Genomic DNA, 20,965 nt, shown 5'->3' with positions numbered 1-20,965 from the left:
TTGGCGTGTTTTTAGTAAGCATCGTGGCTCACTGGACAATTGTGAAAATCTCAGTCATATTCATCGCATGGTTTAATTTTTATTGTCGATTGAAGCAAGAAACTTTTGTTTATTTAGAAAAATGGAAAAAAGTGAGTTTTGAGCAGTGATTAAACACTTATATTTAAAAGGCTTAACACTGAAAGAGATCAAAGCTGAGTTGGATGAAGTTCATGGCACATCTGCTCCTGTGTTTGCAACTGTTTACAATTGGGTAAATGAGTTCAAACGTGGCCGTACATCCACAAAAGATGAACATCATTGGGGACGTCCAGTGGAAGTGACTACTTCCAAAATGATTGACAAAATCCACGATATGATTTTGAGTGATCGACGAATCAAAGTGCGTGAAATAGTTGAGGCCACAGGCATATCACAAGGTATGGTTTTTTCTATTTTGCACGAAAAATTGGGTGTGAAAAAAATCTCAGCAAAATGGGTGCCGCATTTGCTCTCAGTGGAGAATAAACGTAATCGTGTGGTTGACTCTGAGGCTGTTTTGGCACTTTTTCGTCGCAATCCTGAAGACTTTCTGCGTCAATATATAACTGTGGACGAAACATGGATACATTACTATACTCCAGAGACAAAAGAACAGTCAAAACAGTGAGTTTTTGAAGGCGAAAGGGCTCCGAAGAAGGCAAAGACAGCGAAATCGGCTGGAAAGGTGATGGCCACAATTTTTTGGGATGCACGCGGAATCATCTACACTGATTACTTGGAAAAAGGAAAAACAATAACTGGAGAATATTATCATTATTATTGCACCGGTTGAGCAAAGAAATCAAGGAAAAATGTCCTCATTTGAAAAAGAAAAAGATCCTCTTCCATCAAGACAATGCACGGGTGCACACCTGTGCAGTTTCGATGACCAAAATCACGGAATTAAAGTTTGAATTATTACAACATCCACCGTATTCACCAGATTTGGCCCCCAGTGACTTTTTTTTGTTTCCAAACTTAAAAAAATGGCTCGAGCGGACAACAATTCATGTCGAACGAGGAGGTCATCGCTCAAACAGATGCCTATTTTGAGAACCTTCCAAAATCTTACTTTTTAGATGGCTTAAAAAAGTTGGAGAAACGCTTGGAAAAGTGTATAGAGCTTAAAGGAGATTATGTTGAAAAATAGAAAAACAAATTATTTTAAATAGATTTTTTTAAATCTTTTTCTAAGGACTTATTGAACGACCCTCGTACAACTTGCACACAATTTAATCAGAGCCCAACCCATTTAAAATGGCAACAAGTTATCTGAATAAATGCATCAACAAAATTCAAAAAAGAAGTTATTGCTTTATATGTAATTAAGAAAGATTCTTTGCAAACATTGCTTTTTTCTGATAAAATAATTGCATAACAAACCAACTATGATATGAAAATGAAATAGCTACAATGTTGCCAGATCTGAGACTGTAAATAATTATTCTATTTTGTATAATTTGTGTTTTATTCTATTTCATACATTTGAATTAAAATTCTAGATACAATTTTAATGAATTTTTAAACTTTGTGTAAGATTTGCTATTTTCTTGTCTTGATACTAAAAATAATTGATTTTGGATATCGATATTCACATGAAATTTCTGGATCTGTCCCTGAATCTTGGAGTTGGGCTTTTGACAAGAACTATGGCAATTATGAACCCTTCTAAGCCAGTCAACAGTTTGCAGTTCTGGCAGCATGATCTTGGCTGGGTGCTGTGAAGTTTAGGGCGACAAGTACAAGGTCCAGCGAGCGGGATAGTACAAATAAATAACTAGATTTTATTCTCATAACAAAGTAATTTATTTTCGCTCTAAACAGATTCTTTGGATCCCAACAACTACAAGTGATTTCTATCCTAACAAACAAAAGATCAACAAGCACAACAACTATACACAGACCGAAACTTACAAACTAATTCTTATGCTAATTATAACTAAGGAAAGAAGAGAAGATGGAAAATAGAAGAAGAAAAAAAAATAGAAATACCCGGGACTTACTAGTTTGATGCTTTTCTTGGGGTGAACGTTGTTCCTCGTGTTATCTGTCGGCACTCCTTTCAATTTCTTTCACTAGCTTCCTTGGGGTGAACATAGCCTTCAATCGTCTAAAATTCGATCGGGTGGCTACCCTAATTCCGCCCTTATTCTTCGGAATTCGAGTCCAAGTCTCTTTTTCGAAACCTAGTGGTCTCCGATTGTCGTGCTAGCTATCTGGTGCCTTCCTTCTCTCCGTCCGTCCTCGTTGAGAGTTCCGACCAAAAGTGTCTCTTCCCTTTGTTCATCGGCCCCAGGGCCTTGCCTCACCTTTTGTTTATGTACACCTTTCTTGGAATTGGTAATCCCACCCAAGGGATAATGAACCAGAAAGACAAAGCAAGAAAGTTCTAGAAGGAGATGAGACAAAGAATAGAAAAAAAAGGAAACTAAACTTAAATTTATATTTACAACAAAAATATATAGCATACAGCTACAGTGCCTTCTAAGCCCAAGACTGCCTAATGGTGTCTGTGCATTTTGTGCACTGTATTAAACCCAGTTTAATGGTACACTCAAACCTGTTTTTGTGCGGTCTTTTTATGTGCGATTTTTTATACGTGCAATGTGTTTTGTGCAATTATTTTTGTGCAGTATACCAATTTGATTGAAATTCATATACCGACACATCACAAAAAAAATCACACAAAACAAATCGCACAAAAAAAGACCGCACAAAAACAGGTTTGAGTGTATACTGTTTTACTCTGTTAGTGTAATGTCTGTTACTATATCTGTGTGACCCTTGTCCATCCTCTGTAGAATGACAAAACAAAAAAGAGTCAGCCTATGTTGTTTGTATTTTTCTTTGGCCACGAACATTGGAGCTGTTCTAGATTAATATGTCAGAAGTGGAATGACATGTGTTGATTGAATATCAAACATATTGTTATGTTTTTTGTGAGTTTGTCTTTAGGAGAGAAAGAGCTAATAAATAAAAACAAAAGTAAGATCATAGTAGAAAAGTGCAATAAAATTTTCATATTCTCTATCAGTTTAAAATAGGACATTTTCTCAATGCATTCAGGATGGATCTGAAATAGATTTGTTTAAATTATTTATTTATAGTAGAAAGTATACTGTATATTATTCCAAAATATTTAACATTTTATCTATATTACTTGTCACTAATTTGTTTGTAAAAATTAGGGTGCCAGAAGTGTAGTGTCTTTTGAAATATTATCATGTCCTCCATCTTCAAGATCATTTACTAATGTCTGGCCACAATGGCCTCGTATAATGAGACTGGAATATGGTCAAGAAGAAGTTCAGATGAAATACAGAGAAGATCCTAGACATTTTAGTATATTAAGCAAGGTAATTTTAACATCCTTTATAAAAGACATTTTAAAATTCTTAAATACATATATCAAATAATCCATTGGTTTTCAATCATAACTTGAAAACAGATGGAATAGTATATTTTTGTTTTGTGTGTGTATATAAAGTTTAATTAGACATTTGAAAACATTTGTTTGTCATCTTCATTTTAAATGAAGTTAACAAAATATGGAACTAGAGTCTTTTTAAAAATGCATATGTCTGATTTCTATTGCTTGGAATGTATATGCAATGACTGTTCTTGCATATACATTCTATTCAATGAAATGGTTCTTGATAAAATATATTTTTCTATAAATCTTGACCTAAAATTTTTTACAATATGTGCCAACTTTTCAGTCACCCTACATCAGAAAAAACTTACATATGAATAAGAGTAATATATTTTGTAATTTGTTTGATTGCAATTGAATTTTTTGTTAATTATTACAACATTCATAATTTTAAGCATATTATACATACGTTTAAGGGTTTATCCTCTTTTTTTTTAATCTGTCCTGACTTTAGAGGTGTATAACACATTTAAAGCCAGGGACAGATTGAGGGTATTTTCCCTCATCTTTAAAAAAAATTTTGGATTTAATAAAATTTAAATTTCAGTATAAATACTTAATAAAATATATCAAGATTCTAGACACTGTTAGAAATAAAGATATGTAATGAAGTTAGCATTGTTGGTATTATTTTGAGTTTACATTTTGGTTAAAGTTCATTATTTAAATAGCATATTATAGATTTAAGAATTATTTATGTCTAACTAAAACAAAAATATCTAGGAATTTTTAGATGATGGGCAGGGGCATGTTGCTGGAATTAAAACTGTCAGTATAAAATGGCAGAAAGATGTCACAGGCCGATGGTTCATGAATGAGATTCCAAAAACTACTCGTGTATTTAAAGTAAGTATGCAAAATACAATTGCTTTGTGCTTTTTGCCTGGAAATACATGTAGATTTGTAATCTGAAAATTTTAATGCAATATAGGCTGACTTAGTTTTATTAGCACTTGGTTTTATGGGCCCTGAGAAATATTTATTGGAAGAAGTAGGTCTTGATCAGGATATTAGGGCAAATATTTGTACTGAAGATGGTAAATATCGAACTTCTGTACCAACTGTTTATGCTGCTGGAGGTAACTCTTATTGATATAATAATAATAATAATTTAAAGCTTTGAAAAATATTAATAAAATTAAACTTGCAGACTGCCGTAGAGGTCAGTCATTAGTTGTCACTGCTATAGCAGAAGGACGTCAAGCTGCTAGAGAAATTGACCATGATTTAATGGGATATTCTTCTTTAGCCGGAGATGGTGGAGTCATTCCTTTCTCACGTCAAAAAACTACAGATGGAAAAGATAAATATTAAGATTTTGATAAATTATGTAATAAAAAGTTGCTAATATATAATCAATAAAATGATTAACTTATATGCATTGACTCCATTCACTTTTCGTAAGAAAATACAGAATTTAAATTTTATTTATGTGGCATACATAAATACTGCATAACAAAAACTAGAAAAATACGTAACAGTAGTATAAGTGTTATTTCTGTTTTAGATCCCAGGACAAATAGTTAATTAAGTCTTTCAATAACACTATCAATCATAAATTTTTTAAATATATGTTTGCTATTCTCTACAGAGAATAAGTGTACTATTTTCATTAAAGAATACTTTCTTACAATGTCCGAAGGTGTGTCTCGAGACTCAAGTTTATACAGGTGGAATTTTAAATCTGTTAGCTATGTAGAAAAAGTTTTATTTGGATGATGATGAAGAGGATGCTTCTTTTGTTGCAGTTGATTTTCCAGTAGATGATGATGATGTACTGCTGGATGGCTTTGATGATATTATTTTTTCTTCATCTTCAGCTTCTACAGGTGCAGCTTTTACTGTATTCTTTCCCATCACAGTTGCTTTCAATTCTTGGCATAATTCAATGCATAGAGGTTTCTTAAAAAAAAAAAAAAGTAGTTATAAGTTGTATAATGGTATTTCTGTTTATTTAAATATAGAACTAATTTTTGTTTTAACTATTAAATATGTACTAATTAGAAGGATTCACAAGATTGTATATTACTTTAAATTGAAAACTGCATATGATTTTACACATATATGAATCAAAATTCTACTCAGCCAATACAAAATTATCTTTATGATTATAATAAACACATTTCATCAGCCTAGTTCACAAACCTCATTTCTCCAATTTCTCACTTCTACATGTTTGATTTTAGAGAGATAAAAATTTATTGCCACAAATGCAGTACTCTCAAAAACCAGTTTTTTATGCCTCCTGTAAAATAGATATTTTGGAGATTTGAAAAATCATTGGACTAGTTCACAGATTTTATAATTGAGTTTAATTGAGTGAAGAATGTGCATTAAATTTTGTTTTTGCAATGGAACTATTGCTACAGAAATGTTGCAAAAAGCCTTTTGTTTTTGATAGACTAATGTCACCAGAGTTTGAATGGTACAAGATGTTCAAGGAAGGCAGAGATTGTCAAAGATGAACCACACTCTGGTAGACCATTCACTGCTCAAGTCAGAGATTTACTGTTAAATGATCACTGTTTAACAATTAGGGCCATTATTGAATGTGTTTCAGTATCATTTGGATCTTGTTGAGCAATTTTAAAAAGATCATTAAGGCTTGTGGTACGTTGCTTCTCAAGTCATTCTGAAACATGAATACATTGTTTTTGGAAGAAATTCAAAGTGCTTTCTCAAGGTGAATAATCCTTAAAACTTATCATTACAGGTAATGAAACACGAATGTATGCTTTTAACATCAAAACAGCTCAACAATCAAGTGAATGGCATTCACAAGACTGATTTTGACTGACTTTGATGTGTCTTTTTAAAGTTGTGTTGATTGTTATGGTATTGTGCATCATGAATTTCTTCTGACTGGCCAAACTGTCAACAAAGATTATTATTTGAGCATTTTATGTTGTTTGTATGAAGCAATTCATAGAAAACAACTTGATTTGTGGCAAGAAAACTTATGAATTTTGCACCACTGTAATGTATCTGCTTACAATACAACAAGAGCATTGTAAGCAGGTGCATTACAGTGGTGCAAAATTGTGTTTGTGAAATTTTGGCAAAAAGTTCAACAAATATGGTTCTGCAAGCTCTGTATTCACCTGGTATGTCACCATGTGACTTTTTCCATTTCCTTGGCTCAAATTTCCATTTTGTGGTCACTGTTTTCAGTTGACTGATGCCATAAAAATTTGCTGCAAGTCCTAAATGGGTTTCATGAAAATGACTTTAAAGTATTATATGTTTTGTGGATTGTAAAAAATGTTGGCATAAGTGCATTGCAGTAGGAGGGACAAAACAAATTTTGATGAATAAATTGAAGTCTTGTGAATTATTCCTAATACTTTTTGATCACAGGTGTATAATCACAAGAGTGAAGGAAGAAGGAAGATGAAACAAAAGATGCCAGAAGATAGTTACATTGATAGGTGATGGTAAAGATTAACCAGAAAGACATTTCAGTAGGTTGAATTTTAATTTGGAGATATGTCTCAGGTATAACTGATGATATTCGTGTGAACATTTTATATATTTGAACTATAATTTGAAAGAATTAATAATCTATTACAAATATTGACTATAATTAGTGATACTCCATGGGTGGAAGTATTGTCATGCAAGCATTGATACCCTGTTTATATATTAAATCCTCATCTTCATGTATATATCTCATGTACAATTGTTGAATAATCTTTTGTTCTCCATAAAACAAAATGTAATTCCCAGACAAAGAAATTTCTATGTCTTTAATAAAACTATTTTTCTGGATGTAAAACTAATTATTAACTTATATAGAGGGTTCTATAATAATAAAAATTTTATTAAACTTAGATAAAGGGATCTTATTCCTTTTTAATTTGCACTAGGTCTGTTTTAAATATGATGATTATGTGGACCAGGAGTGGACATCCCAAAATCATCAAATTCTGAAGCAAAATTTTCTCACATGCCAACTGAAATTTTTGGAAGAATATTATTATTTCATCTACTGGCTAGATAATGTTACAGAAAAGCTAGATTTAGCAGATTTTCCATTAAATTGGCAACTTTGCCTGTGAATCAGTTTAATACAAAGACAGATGTCTTGGAAAGAGGATGTTTGTTTCATTTTCTAATTACTTATTATTTCTAAAACAGCTGATAAAATTAAAATACATAAACATTTAAGATGAGTCCTGAGTTTTGTGTTGGAAAAATTCATTGGTTTTGCCAAGGGTTGCAACCCCTAGACTAATGTAAATTATAATTATAATTAGATACAAATTATTAATAATTGGCTATATTTAATACAAACTAATAGTTTTGATTATTACTAAATTTATTTTTAATTAAATTAAATAATTTTCTTTTTAATTAGAAAATAGATTTTTTAATACATTTTCATTGCATTAATAACTCCATTTTAAACTCAATATTAATTCCAAGAAAAATTTTGTAATGACAAAAAGTTATATATAGAAGCAGTCCTCAGCTTTCATATGTGTAGGAATGTCAAATAATAGCATTGCATACTGTAAAAGAATTTCTATAAAATTTCTTATTAAGCTAGTATTATAATTTAATTTTTTACAGGGAATATATTTCAATGCATAAAATAAATAATAAAAATGAACATTCACAGATGATGAAAACCAAAATGGCACAGAGTGCCGCCATCATGCAATAGCTCGGAATTGATTGATTGTCAGCTAAAAATATATGAAAGTGGAATTATGATGGTGGACATATAAACAATATTATATACAAGTGAGTCAAAAAGTCAAGGACTGCTTATACATGCTTACATGCATACAAATACGCTAATAATTACTCTTTCTTCACGTGGTAGCTTTCTTTTCTCCAAATAGAATTCAACTAATACAGCAACGAGGGCAAGTGGTAAACCGATGGTTAAAATTAAAAATACACCACCAATGTTTTCTAAACCAAGTGTATCTGATGGTGGTTCTTCTTTTGGGCATACCACATCACTTTTCCACCATTCATCTTTTAAAATTCTTAAGATTCCTAATTCTTGAAGTTTTAGGAGAGAATGAGATAGACTCTCTCTGATAGGAGAACCTAAAAAAACATGTATATAAATATAAAATTGATAATATACAGAAAACAAAAAGTTAAATATTGGTAAAATTTAATCAATAAATATAAAATCTTGAATTACATTATACTTTATACCAGTGGTTCTCAGTTATTTGATCAGCAGACCATCTACATCTCCAACCACATTTTATCTTATAATCTAATCACCTTAGACATGTGCCATAATATTTTGCCTATTTGTTAACCTAATATAAGAAAATATGCAATGCATGGAAATGTTCTTTCCTCTGGTTAAACAGCATAAAATTACATTTTGGAAAAATGACTAGGTCAGTCTACAAACTACCTAGGACATGTTTGCAGATCACACTTTGAGAACCACTGTTTTAAATGATGTTTCTAACTAAATTCAAAGGAAAACAAACTGTACAGTTTACTAGAACCAAGAACTGAAAATTCTATACACTGGTCATCTGATACAATTCTCTGTCCCTCTCTCTCTCTCTCTGTGTGCCATATCAGAAATCCTGACGTCAGTGAAAACCTGGCACAGGTTAATAAGTGGTTAGTAAGGCACCAAGGTTATCCTGGGGGAAGTTACAACCAGAGTGGTTCCCCGTTACCTTCTCTGGTGCGCGATGTTACGCGAGGGGAAATGCCTTCCGGGAGGTCTTGTAAGGGAAACTGGCCCCTATTCAGGTGTTACAAACGTGGAGAAAACCCAGAAAACTCCATGTGGCCAGCCCATCCAAGTGTGGTGTAAACCTGCGACCGAACTTCGTGTTTAATGACAGAACCACTGGTGGGCCTCTGTCACTATATACTCAGGGCCGGATTTTAGGCGATTGGAGCGATTGGTGCCAATCGGGCCCCGCGCTTGAATGGGACCCGCATCACGTCAAAATTTATATATTTAAAAATAGTACATGTTACAAAAATAAATATCTAGGTATATTATTATTAAAAATAAAACAACATATTTTAATATGTAAATTAACAGTTAATTAATTTTGTTATTTAAAGTTTGAGGGGCCCCGCAAAAAAAAATTCAATCTGGCCTCGCACCTATTGGATCCGGCACTGTATATACTTGTATATAATTATGATATTTCTCCATTATTCTATTGAAGAATAGCAATTTATTTCATTTTTTTTTTTTACATTATAATGAATCCTCAAGTTTCAGTAAGTTATATATAAAAAAAAATGTTATATCTTTATTATGTATTATGGGCTATAAACTTCAAAACTTCTTTGTCAGATATTAAGTTGAAAAGGTATGTGTAGTCTATCATATGTGCTGTTTAATAGCAAAGGTTCCATAAGATTACAACAAAGCTGAAAATTTGTAGTTATATATCTAATCAATACCTAATAGGTGCAAATAAGTGTGTATATGTATGTATGTATATATATATAGTTGCTGTATGCCATATTTTGTATATATTAATTTAAGTTTAGTTGTAGTTTTCTTCTCTGTTCTATTGTTATATTTCTTCTAGAATTTTCTTTTCTTTAACTTCCCCCTTGAGTGGTGATGACCAATTCTTAGAACAAAAAGAAAGGAAAGAGGTCCTAAGGGCTAAGGAGTGGAGAAACAGTCAATCTTGGCTTGGTCAACAGGGAATGACAGGGAAGGTCATGCTTTAGGTTGTGGATTGGCAACGACTTGAAACGAGGAGAGGATCTGAAAAACCAAAGAGTAAATCTATCATGGTTATGATAGAAGCAAAAGCCCATACAAGACACCAAAGTAAAATTGACAAGGAGAAACCATTTTTCTTTCCAAGGAAACTAAAATTGGCATCCCACCCAAGTTGTGAATTACTACAATCCCAGGTATCCAACTTTTTGCTAATCCCATTTTTATGTATTTTTTCTCTATACCTATTACCTTCCTTCTTCCCTAGTTTTAAGATAGTTATAATTTTATTTTTTAATATTAAAGCTTACATACTGTTTGTACACATATATATGTCGTGAACTGCACACCAATTGTCACTTTCCATTTTTTTTAATCATTAACATAAGCTGTATTATACTTTTTGTGACTGAGGAGTAGCTATACCTAACACAATCATTAAATATATGAGTAGTAGACATAATACAATAAAGATTTGTCTAAGTACACACTATGATGTTGGCTTAATGGCATATTGATCTTGCCTTCCAGACACATTTCGAGATCTGGGTGATGTAACTGATTAGCACACTGCATGTCAGGTAGAGGTTGTGGATTCAACTCCCACTCTGGGCAGATTCTTTTGAAATTTAGAATAATCTGGAAGAAAACAAAAGTAGTAACTATAATTTAATTAAGAGATGATGCCTAACATCTACCTGTAGTTGTTCTATTCAATATTTGTAGGAAAATTCTGCCTGATTAATTAGGCTGATGATTGGATGTGGTTTCTACTTTTGGGAAAAAAAATTTACGTCAAAATTCACTCACTATGGTAAAACTTAGCACTACTGTCCTCTTAATGTGTATATTGCATATGCATGCATAGTAATTAGTCACTAAAGTCATTTATTTTGAAAAAAGCTACTATTTGGTCACCATTTTTAGAAATGTCACTAAAAGCCATTTTTTGACAAAAGTTTTTGTTTTGGAGAAATTGTACTGAAAAGTCAATGGACTATTTTTGCACATTACATATCCTTACATCAATGAATACAAATAAGTCACTGTAAGTTGTTTATTTCTTAGTAAAGTCCATCACCCAGTGTCATTCACTGCAAATGGACGACCACTTAGATCCATAACTTTCTAGATCTTTACTCTTAGGACTTTCCTTTATGATCTGTTTTGCTTCTTTTCAAACACAACTCCATTTTAATTAACAAAATAAATAAATTACTAGAAGTTAATATCAAGGAATCCAGAAAAGTCTTTGACTAAAAATTTTTTGGACCATTAAATCTTATTTTCAAATCAATTGAACAGCTGTTCATCATTCGGAGAGGTTTATTTATGGGAAGTGCTACAGCTGATCAGGTTTTGACAAAATTGAATGAAGCAATGTCAAATGCAGATCATTTGAACCAAATTCTTATGCTGGGATGTGATGGACCGATTTAAACAATGCAGTTTACTAAGTGATAAAATAAGACTGCATGTGCCAAGAAGAGAGTGATTACATTTTAATCTCTGTGTTGTTCACAATACATTTGCCAAGAGACTTGAAGAATTTGGGGAAGATGTGTCATATTGTTTCTTCCATCCATGATTTTTTTTGATGGTTGGTCTTTGAAGGAAGAATATGAGAATGTATAAAAAAAAAATGAAAGTTCAGCTATAGATGGTTGACTTTACTCTGAGCTTTGGAAAGGCTTCTCAAACAGTATGCTGCTGTTGAAGCGTACTTTCTGAAATTTGTTCCCAAATATAGACCTAAAACTGTCAAGTACTTACAATCAGCACCTTACACAATTCATCCTGTATTTGTTATTTTAAGTATCAAGTCATTTCAGCCTTTCTTAACAAACTTTCAAAAAGAGAGATCTTTGATACATCTCTACTTTCAGCTAAATGACCTAGTTTTTCTTTTAGTTCATAGAATTTGTAAAAAAGAAGACATGCCAGTCATTTGAGGACTTGAATGTTGATGCATTTTTTAAAGTAAAAAATCTGTTACCTCTCAAAAATGTGAAATATAACAAAACTGTAAATCAGGAACTTAGTTCATGCCATGATATGAATTCAAGGAATTTTTTTCAAATGTATAAAACATTTCATTTCTGAAGTAAATATTTGGTGAATCATGTGAAAAGTAAAGGAGTAACTTAGCTGAAAGATTTGATATAAGCTTTTAGTCTGTTAATCTATTAAATGCCATAGTAGTAAATAATCATATGAGCCTGCTGGCCTTGTTATAATGATCAGATTTACCACATACCTTTCTAATTTCTTTAATTAATGCTTAATATCCTGGGATGGATATTACCTTTGCTGAGTTCAATGGAATTTGTTGGTAAACATGTGGATTTTTACAAGACCAAATACAACAGATGAGGATTCATCATGCAAATGAAAACAAATATCATTGCTCCATATAATTTGCTAGAGCCATGCATCATCAACCATCTTGGCAAATGTTTTTCACTTATTCATACACAGTCAAAAATTGATTTCTGGTTATAATATTTTGTATGGATAAAAATGCAAGTATTTTGCAGAACTTTCCACACTTATCATGGTAATTAGACATGACCTACATATTTCATATGCATTACTGTTGTCATAATAATTTTCTATTCCACAATCCATTACTGCAGTAACAATGTCCAATTGGTTTGAAATCCTGTCCTGGTTTCACAGCAAAATTCCAGTCTCCTGAAAATGCAAAATCAGTTTCTTAAGATTCAGAATAGTCAAAAGGTTTATGAACAAGTGCTCTGGGTGCCAAAATCCCTTAAGTACTGAGCTAGCAATGCTGTTCTGTTGATAGGACAGTTTAACAAGTAATGCAAGATCAGCGCAAGGATCCTTCACTTGTTGAAGAATTGTGAAGAAGTTTTAAAACTGATATTATGTATATTTTATAACAAATTTTAGGCTTAAAAGCAAACTAAGGGGACAGAATCACTAAATTTTGCTATAGCAGCTGAATTTTGAAGTATTTTCCAAAAATCAAAATCAGATATGCTGGATAGTATGTTTACCAAATTTAGTTGAGATTGCAAAAAGAACTATTGGACAAAAAAGTTCTGAACACCAACTCTCTAATTATGATTCCTCTGTATATGCTTATAAGAGTACACTTTCTATTGTGAGTTGTATGAGATCCCTCTAAAATGGGTTGTGATCTTCTAATTAATTCTGAATTGGCTTATCCTAATTCAGAAATAGTGAATCATTTTTTTAATTTTTTAAAAATTTTTATGAAAATAAATTAGAAGATAAATGTAATCATTATTTAAATACCAATATAGTGTCTGTTATTTAATTTTTTATGAAGACAAAAATGGCTGTATTCTTGATAAATGTGCTATTAAAAAAAATCAATAAAACTATTTGAAGTATTCTACTCAAACTTTGTTTTGGTTTCAGGATCAAGCATTTCTCTGGCAACAGAAGTTCATATATTCTTGATGTGTAAATTTGTGAGAAATTGAGATGTTTCTTAAAATTTTTAATCAAGATATATTATAAACAAATTTTAGTAAAGTGATTTAAGCTTTAGTATAATTTATTAAGACAGCTTATAAAATACTGTGCTATTACTGTAATTTATAAAAATTAATTTAAAATTTACCTTTTGGTGTAGCAATAGCATAATTTTTCTCATCTAATGTATCACCAATTTGCATAAAATCACAGTCACTAACTGTTGCATAATCAATTGTTGTGGATTCCATGAAAAATGCATAATTTCCCATTTTTACTCTTTCCTTTCCTTTATCATTATTTTTTACAAAAACTTTTGGTTCTGCAGATTCCATTGTCGTCCACATTCTGCTATATAAGGGATGATCAGAACTCTAAAATAAAATATTTAATGTTTCTTTGTAATTTACTTATATTTCCATTAAAATAATTTTATATAATTAATTTATTTGTCTTAACATTTTATACAATATTTTTTAAAATTTATTAATTCATATCAAACATACACAGGAATGAATACTTTTATATTCATTTGTGTATATTCTTGTATTAAGAAACTCAAAAAATAAAATAGCTCCTTTGAATTAATGCCTACTAATTCCAAATATCCTAATTCCTAAAAATCAATGATAAAATAATAATTTTATCATTGATTTTTTGTGAAAATGTAAAAATTGTTTTAAAAGATGAATTAAATATACTTTATATTTATTCTTTGAATCTCTGAAAATTAACTGGTAAAATTAATGAGCACATTACAGATCCATCATTTTAAAATGAATAGTTTAAATCGCTTACTTTGAAAAATTTTTCCGTCGAGCCGCCCGCAACACAGCCGTATTGTATTTTTTGCTGATTTACGAGATCTTCTGCACTTTTGATTGCAGCTTCCATTCTTCCTGCAGTAAGGAAAGCTGCCAAATTTGCAGTATAAGACGACACCATGATCAAAGTAAAGAACCACCAATAGCCAATAGCCATCCTAGTAGATGTCGCCCTGAACATATAACAATCTCGAGTCAACATTTTTTAAAAATAGTTATATGCTATATTTTAATAATTATTATTTGATAATGATTATTGTGACCTTATATTTTGCTAAAAGATTTTGCTTGACAAATAAGCAAACATTTTCTACATATCCCATATTATTCTTTTAAAAAAAATGTAGAAAATTTTAAGTCCATTAGACTAATATTTGGTCCATATCATTAATGTTTACTCTGAATTTGTGCTGTACATCTTGTAACGGAACAAATTGAAAGCTTTGAATCTTATTTGAAGTTATCTTGGATGAATCTTAGACTAGCAATCTATATCTCTTCTCATTATTCTATCATTCTTCTTTGAAAATTTTCCTTACATTTGACCTTTGGTACCTTTGATTGTAGTTTTCTTTCTTATCAATGGCAGTTGACTATCTTCCATCAGAAGGCCTATTATGGCACAAGCCTTCATCCTTTATTAACCAAGATGAATCTATACAGAAGGAAACACCTTCATAACTAATATCCCACATCAATTTTTGGATAGGTTAAGTAGAGCCAAATGATCTGCTGGATCATATCAGGCTATAATATATCTAAATTATTGATAGTTCTGGAGGCAAAGATTGGACAGAGGTCCAGGTAGTATAACTGGCAATGCATCTGCACAGTATGCAGGAGTTACAGGTTTGAGTCCAGTCAGGATCGATTCTTTTCTTTCAGAATTTTCTAAATTATTATATTTTAGTATACCACCTTGTATTTCCATATGTGGTAGTTATTGTTGTTCAGCTTGGTGATGGCAATGTAATTTTTATTCGTTCTTATAGTCTTTTATTTTTGCTAAATGTTCTTTTTATTAATTCTTAACAGTACAACTTCTTTTCTTCATACCTCATATATTGCAGTACATCACATTGAAATACATCTTACAAAGTGTAAACAATGACTAAATTACTCCAATGATGCATGAAACTGTTAAAACAGGCACACCTAAAACTTAGAGTATGTCATTAAAATTGTAATTTTAATATTTTTACATTAAATGGAGTTTGAAATTGTGAACTTCATTATATTGAGTAGGGTTTCTCAAACGGGATCACGGGATCCTGGTTGTTTTTTTAACCCGGGAAATATCCCGGAAAATTTTTCTTATTCCAGGAAATCCCGCAAATTTCTTAAAAATTCACTTTTTTCTTATTTTGTGTTAATGTTGGGAAAATTTTGCAAATAGAAAGTATAATTAACTCATAAACTGTCAGAATACATTTGTATTTATTAATTTTAAACCTACTTATTAGTTTTTTTTTTAATTTTTACTCGTTATGGCACTTCACAAATGGTCAATAATCAATACGTTGCTTATTTGTGGCAGGACTCTCAAAATTATTTACCTGTAATATCTGTAATAATTGTGCTTATGTTGTTTTAATTTTTAACCATGCCCAGTAGCTTCAATAACTGTGTAACATCGAGTTGTGCAAATTGGGCCAGGATACGAACAAAGTCTGCAAGTATGAAGTTTTTCTTCATAACCTGATTATTAACGACAAACGAACTGCCGAATTATTGGGCTATGATGTTTCAATTAAAGCAGTTGAGGTAGACAAATCAAGAATACTAGAGAACAAAAGAAGTACTACAATCTCGAAAATGAACTAGAAATCTTTCAAGATACAGGCGAAAAACACAATATTTGTCTTCTCTTAAATGCATTAAACACGATTCCAATCACATCAATTGAATCGGAAAAAGCATTTTCGGTAGCAAGACTTTCATTACTAAAATAAGAATTAGATTGAGTGATCGAAGTATTGACTGTCTTTGCTTTTTAAAATCTTATAACATAAAATATTGTAAATTTTTATATTTTATTTAAAAAACGAAAATTGCCTTCTAAGTTAGAAGTTTGATCCAAGTTCATTTTTTTAAAACTCAATTCAAAGCATTTTGTTGTTGTATGCAGTTTCCAGCAAACTGTAATAAATTTTTTCTATTTGTGAAAATTTCTAGTAGTTCAAAGGAAATTTTTAATATATATCTTAACAGCGTTATTAATATGATTCTGGAGGTTGCGGAGCATCTTAAATTACTTTAAAAGATGAAAAATAATTATATCATTTGATTTCACGATAATTTGTATATGTTAAAAATAATTAATTTTGTCCCGGGATTTTCCGGAATCCCGGGAAACAGTTCACTTTTATCCCGGAATCCTGGGACAAGCAAAAGACCGGGAAATGAGAAACCTTAATATTGAGGCTTTGTTACCAGAAATAACACTAACCGAGGCATGTCTATATTCCCACTGTCATCTGTCTATCTGTGTCATCACTAATCTTAAGAACGGAGTTAGATAGATGAAAATCAAGACCAAAGGCTGGATGCCTTTGGTCTTGATTTTCATCCTATCTAACTCCGGTCTTGATTTTCATCTATCTAACTCCAATTCAAAATTTCCTTGAGTACTGGCATGATCTGGTTGTTATCAGGAGATGTATGATGTACAGGGGAAAGACACCACTAAAATGTAAATACAAATCAGATATGGAAAGCTTAGGAGCCAGAGATGCTGATTAACTATATATGAACTTCCAGTCTGGACTGAGTCATGTAATTTTTAAAAATTAAAAGATAATTAAAAATTGCAGCCTGGCATTCTATTTATTAATAATTTCAACTGTATTTTAACAGTTTTATCTTAGCAAACATCAATGATGGATTTACTGATTTCTTGAGACAAGGGTTTTCAAGTTGATGAAAAGTCCATGATGTCTATTAATTTATCTACAAGAATTATGAAAGCATCAGGTGAAAACATACCTGTTACACTAATAGCAAAGAGACTCTTAGAAAAATATTCAAACAGTAATAAGGTCCATTATATCATGATCAAGGGCAACCTGTTTTCACTTAACCCCATTGCTTCATCCAGCTAAGGATGAAGCAATGGGATATCAAACTAAGGATATCAAAGAAAGAATTTTAGAACATGTTAGATCACGGTATCTGTAGGTTCCAACTGCTCTTAGAAACAACTTCAATTAGATGGTAGTCAGTTGGCCAACTGACTACCATCTATTTACTTACCAACAGGCAATTATTGTTTGCTGAAACTGTGTTACAGTTTTGGACAGGTACCCACTTCTCACCTTTAAGATTTTTTCGATATACTATATGGCAAAATGATATTTTCGAGAGTTATCTTAATTCGTAAATAATATAATCAGATACAAATGCATCCAAACAATGTACCAAAGACAATGATTATCACCTCATTTGATTGTTTAAATTATTATTTATACCACTTGGATTGTCTAATGCAGTGCAAACTCCATTAGACAAATGGAGAAAAAATGGAGACATATTTAATGTAGGTGTATGAGTAGAGTAACCAGGGAGAATTTCATCACATATTTCATTAAAAAGAAATGCATCAGCAATGTCTGACAATATGAAACTTTCAAATGAACACATTTATATGCTGTTGCTCTATCACTGGCCACAATGCAATGAAGGCTCATTATCTCTACTGCAAGGCATTTGTCATGAATCCCATCCAAGTGGTGATGATCTACTGCAACTAATAGACAATAATCCATAGTTGACCTCCAGAGAATTAGCACAACAACTTGAGTGTTCCTATAAATTTCAAAAAATTGAGAAAGTCTGATGCCATCACATAGAGCAAAGATGACCATACAGAAGTTTGAGTTTGAATTAGGATGTTCTGTCTTATCCCCCTTACAGCCCAGACTTGGTACCAACTGACTACCATCTATTTTGTGTCCTGTGGAACCATACTGCCAATATACAGTTTGATAAAAATACCTATGAGAAAACAATGCTCAAGACTTTTGTCAAAGAAAAATCACAGTCATACTATGCTCATGGGATTGAAAGTTTGCAGTAAAGGTGATGAGTTGTGATTGATATTGATAGTGATTACCTACAAACTGAACTATAATCATTATTGAGTTAACTATCAATGGCCTCTGCATCCTTCCTGGTTATGCTATATCTGCACATTACCTCAGATACACAAAATTCTACTCTGTCAACAAAAGTCCAATTCTACAGCTTAAATAAAATATTGAAAAAATATATTTACTTACAGTGGGTTAATATCACCACCTTGTTGCAAAAGACCACCAACAACTAACCATGCTGTTTCTTGTAATGTAAACTGATTTTCTAATTCTTCAGGATTTTGATCACAAGGATGAGGATTTTCCCATTCATATGGTGTAAATCTTCCCATAACATACATAACAATAGTTACTCCAAGAATAGCAGTAGCCATGTAAAACCATACTTGTACAGAAAATGGTGATAAGAAAGAAAATAAATTATCATCTTTTTTACTTGGTTTCTTGAAAAGAATGCCAATTCCTAAAGTCATGTAAGGGCCAGTAAAATCTACAGCAGTTTGTCTATCTTGTGTTACAGTTAGATCTGCTACAACCATATCAGCTTTCTGTAAAATGTAAATAAAATAAAAATCAAGATTTGATATTGATTTCTGACTACACAAACAATGCATATAATACAGTAGAGCATCGATTATCCGACCCCCGATTAACCGACTTATCGGTTAACAGACCACGTTCTAGTCGGCAAATTCAAATGTCCGCTAGTGATGTGGCGCTACAATATTTGGTTATGTCTTGGCTACTTTAATATTATTTTTGTTAAATTTTTGCATGTTTTAGCTGGCAGCACTGGCTCGACCATGAAAAGGAGGCTAGTATTTAAATCAGGCCTAATAGACTATACTAATAATGTATTTTTTCATACTTTTCCGTTATCCGACTTTTCAGTTATCTGACCAACCCCAGTCCCTAATTAAGTCGGATAATCGATGCTCTACTGTATTTATTATTTAAATATACTTTATGAAAATGTTTGTGTTAAGCATAAATAATACAATATATAACAATAATTTAGATAATTAGATGCAGTCAATATGTACTGTACAGCAATGGGCAAGATTCAAATTCCAAATGAGGGATTTCACACCACTCCCAGAATTGTTGACCCTTCGCGAGATATTCACCTCCAGAGATCAGTTTTTAACATGTATCAGTATACTGCCTATTCTACACACTTTGCATGTAGACACGTGCGTCAGTGCTCACTATCACACCTCAGAACAGTCAAGTGGGTTACTCAAAGCCAACATAGTCGCATAGGCTAAATAGTTAAACGCGATAGTCTTAGTGGAGCGACGCATACGACGGTATTGGCTTAGGATTTAGGTTTTAACTGGCATCCCATTAACAGAAAAGAACTGAAATATTTATTTATTATTTATATCTCTCTCTACAAACATTAACAGAGATATTCATCTATAGATTAAAAGTAATGATTAGTATTGCGAAGACCCGAATACAAGAATAACGAGATTCGATTTAAATTCTTTACTTTTTTGCGAACCGATTTTCGAAAGTTAGGGTTAAATCAAATACAGAAACAAAAAACGGAAAAACACCCGACAAATTTTCTTATAAAAATTAATCATAAACCTTTGTTCCCACGGTAATACTTCCTTGTAGAAGATGAGTTAACTGTTGAAAAATAATTATATCATGTAATTCACCATTGGTCAAAAAGAACTTTCAACCTTGATGTGCATCAAGAAATCTCGAACCCGAGATCCCGAAATAAAAGGAAAACGAACGATGACGCAAAGGAGAAAAGTTTCGACAACTGTCGAGTGAGTGAGTGTGTGTGCGCCGTGGATTATTGTCTCCCGCCGTTGAAGCCGTCCATCCCATCCATCCAAATCCTTCGATTTGAACTTCAGTCAATTTGACTCTTATATTCTAATGAACTCTTGTTCTTCGGACTTTATCAACAATCTCAGGATTACTAAGGTATTTATCCTACTCGCGATGTTTTGTAAACTCTCTCTCTCCAGTCAATCGAGAAGTGGTTCAATAATTTGATTCGATAATATAAATAATACTTCCAATTATGTTAATTAATGTATTTCATATCAATCCCAAATTAAACAGGTATTTTTATTTAACTATAGAAGAGTGTGCGTTTCTTCCTCCATCATCATCCGGCATCCCACGATTCCAAAAATAACACATATCTATCCGCAAGAAATCTGATAGATTGGTGTCAGTTCCTGACGTGAACGAGATCCTACAATCCTCATCCGTAAATAAACATTGACCGCTCGATCCCTAGTCATCCTTTCGACAAACGAGGTCGGACCTCAAGGTCTTGTGCCGTTAAGAGGCAGAGAAGGTAATAATCATCTTCGGTCTCCTACCCGCGGTTAACCTCACAGTATATTTTTTTATTATTATATAAATTATAATTGTCAGTTCTTGTATAAATGAAAGTGCTGCTTAGTATTTAAAT

The 20,965-nt window shown here is 31.9% G+C and overlaps 2 protein-coding genes across 4 annotated transcripts in view; one reads left to right on the top strand and one right to left on the bottom strand.

Annotated features, from left to right (window-relative positions):
* The window catches only part of LOC136977827 (uncharacterized), a 115,953-nt gene extending 111,122 nt beyond the window's left edge, over nucleotides 1-4,831 (top strand). For all 3 annotated transcript variants that reach the window (XM_067273408.1, XM_067273407.1, XM_067273409.1), the window contains 4 exons: nucleotides 3,210-3,377; nucleotides 4,178-4,300; nucleotides 4,386-4,533; nucleotides 4,605-4,831. In XM_067273408.1, coding sequence (XP_067129509.1) covers nucleotides 3,210-3,377; nucleotides 4,178-4,300; nucleotides 4,386-4,533; nucleotides 4,605-4,768 — 603 coding nt within the window. In that variant the 3' untranslated portion in view covers nucleotides 4,769-4,831. The remainder of the gene's footprint in view (nucleotides 1-3,209; nucleotides 3,378-4,177; nucleotides 4,301-4,385; nucleotides 4,534-4,604) is intronic.
* LOC136977829 (glutamate receptor ionotropic, kainate 2-like) overlaps nucleotides 4,827-20,965 on the bottom strand; it is a 42,210-nt gene continuing 26,071 nt past the window's right edge. The window contains 5 exon segments of the mRNA XM_067273410.1: nucleotides 4,827-5,356; nucleotides 8,265-8,515; nucleotides 13,753-13,978; nucleotides 14,403-14,601; nucleotides 18,706-19,067. Of these exon segments, the coding sequence (XP_067129511.1) occupies nucleotides 5,162-5,356; nucleotides 8,265-8,515; nucleotides 13,753-13,978; nucleotides 14,403-14,601; nucleotides 18,706-19,067 (1,233 nt within the window). The 3' untranslated portion in view covers nucleotides 4,827-5,161.

Source organism: Centruroides vittatus, unplaced genomic scaffold (assembly GCF_030686945.1).
Source record: "Centruroides vittatus isolate TY-2023 unplaced genomic scaffold, ASM3068694v2 contig_476, whole genome shotgun sequence".
Taxonomy (NCBI): Eukaryota; Metazoa; Arthropoda; class Arachnida; order Scorpiones; family Buthidae; genus Centruroides; species Centruroides vittatus.
This window is presented reverse-complemented; position numbering and strand designations above follow the sequence as displayed.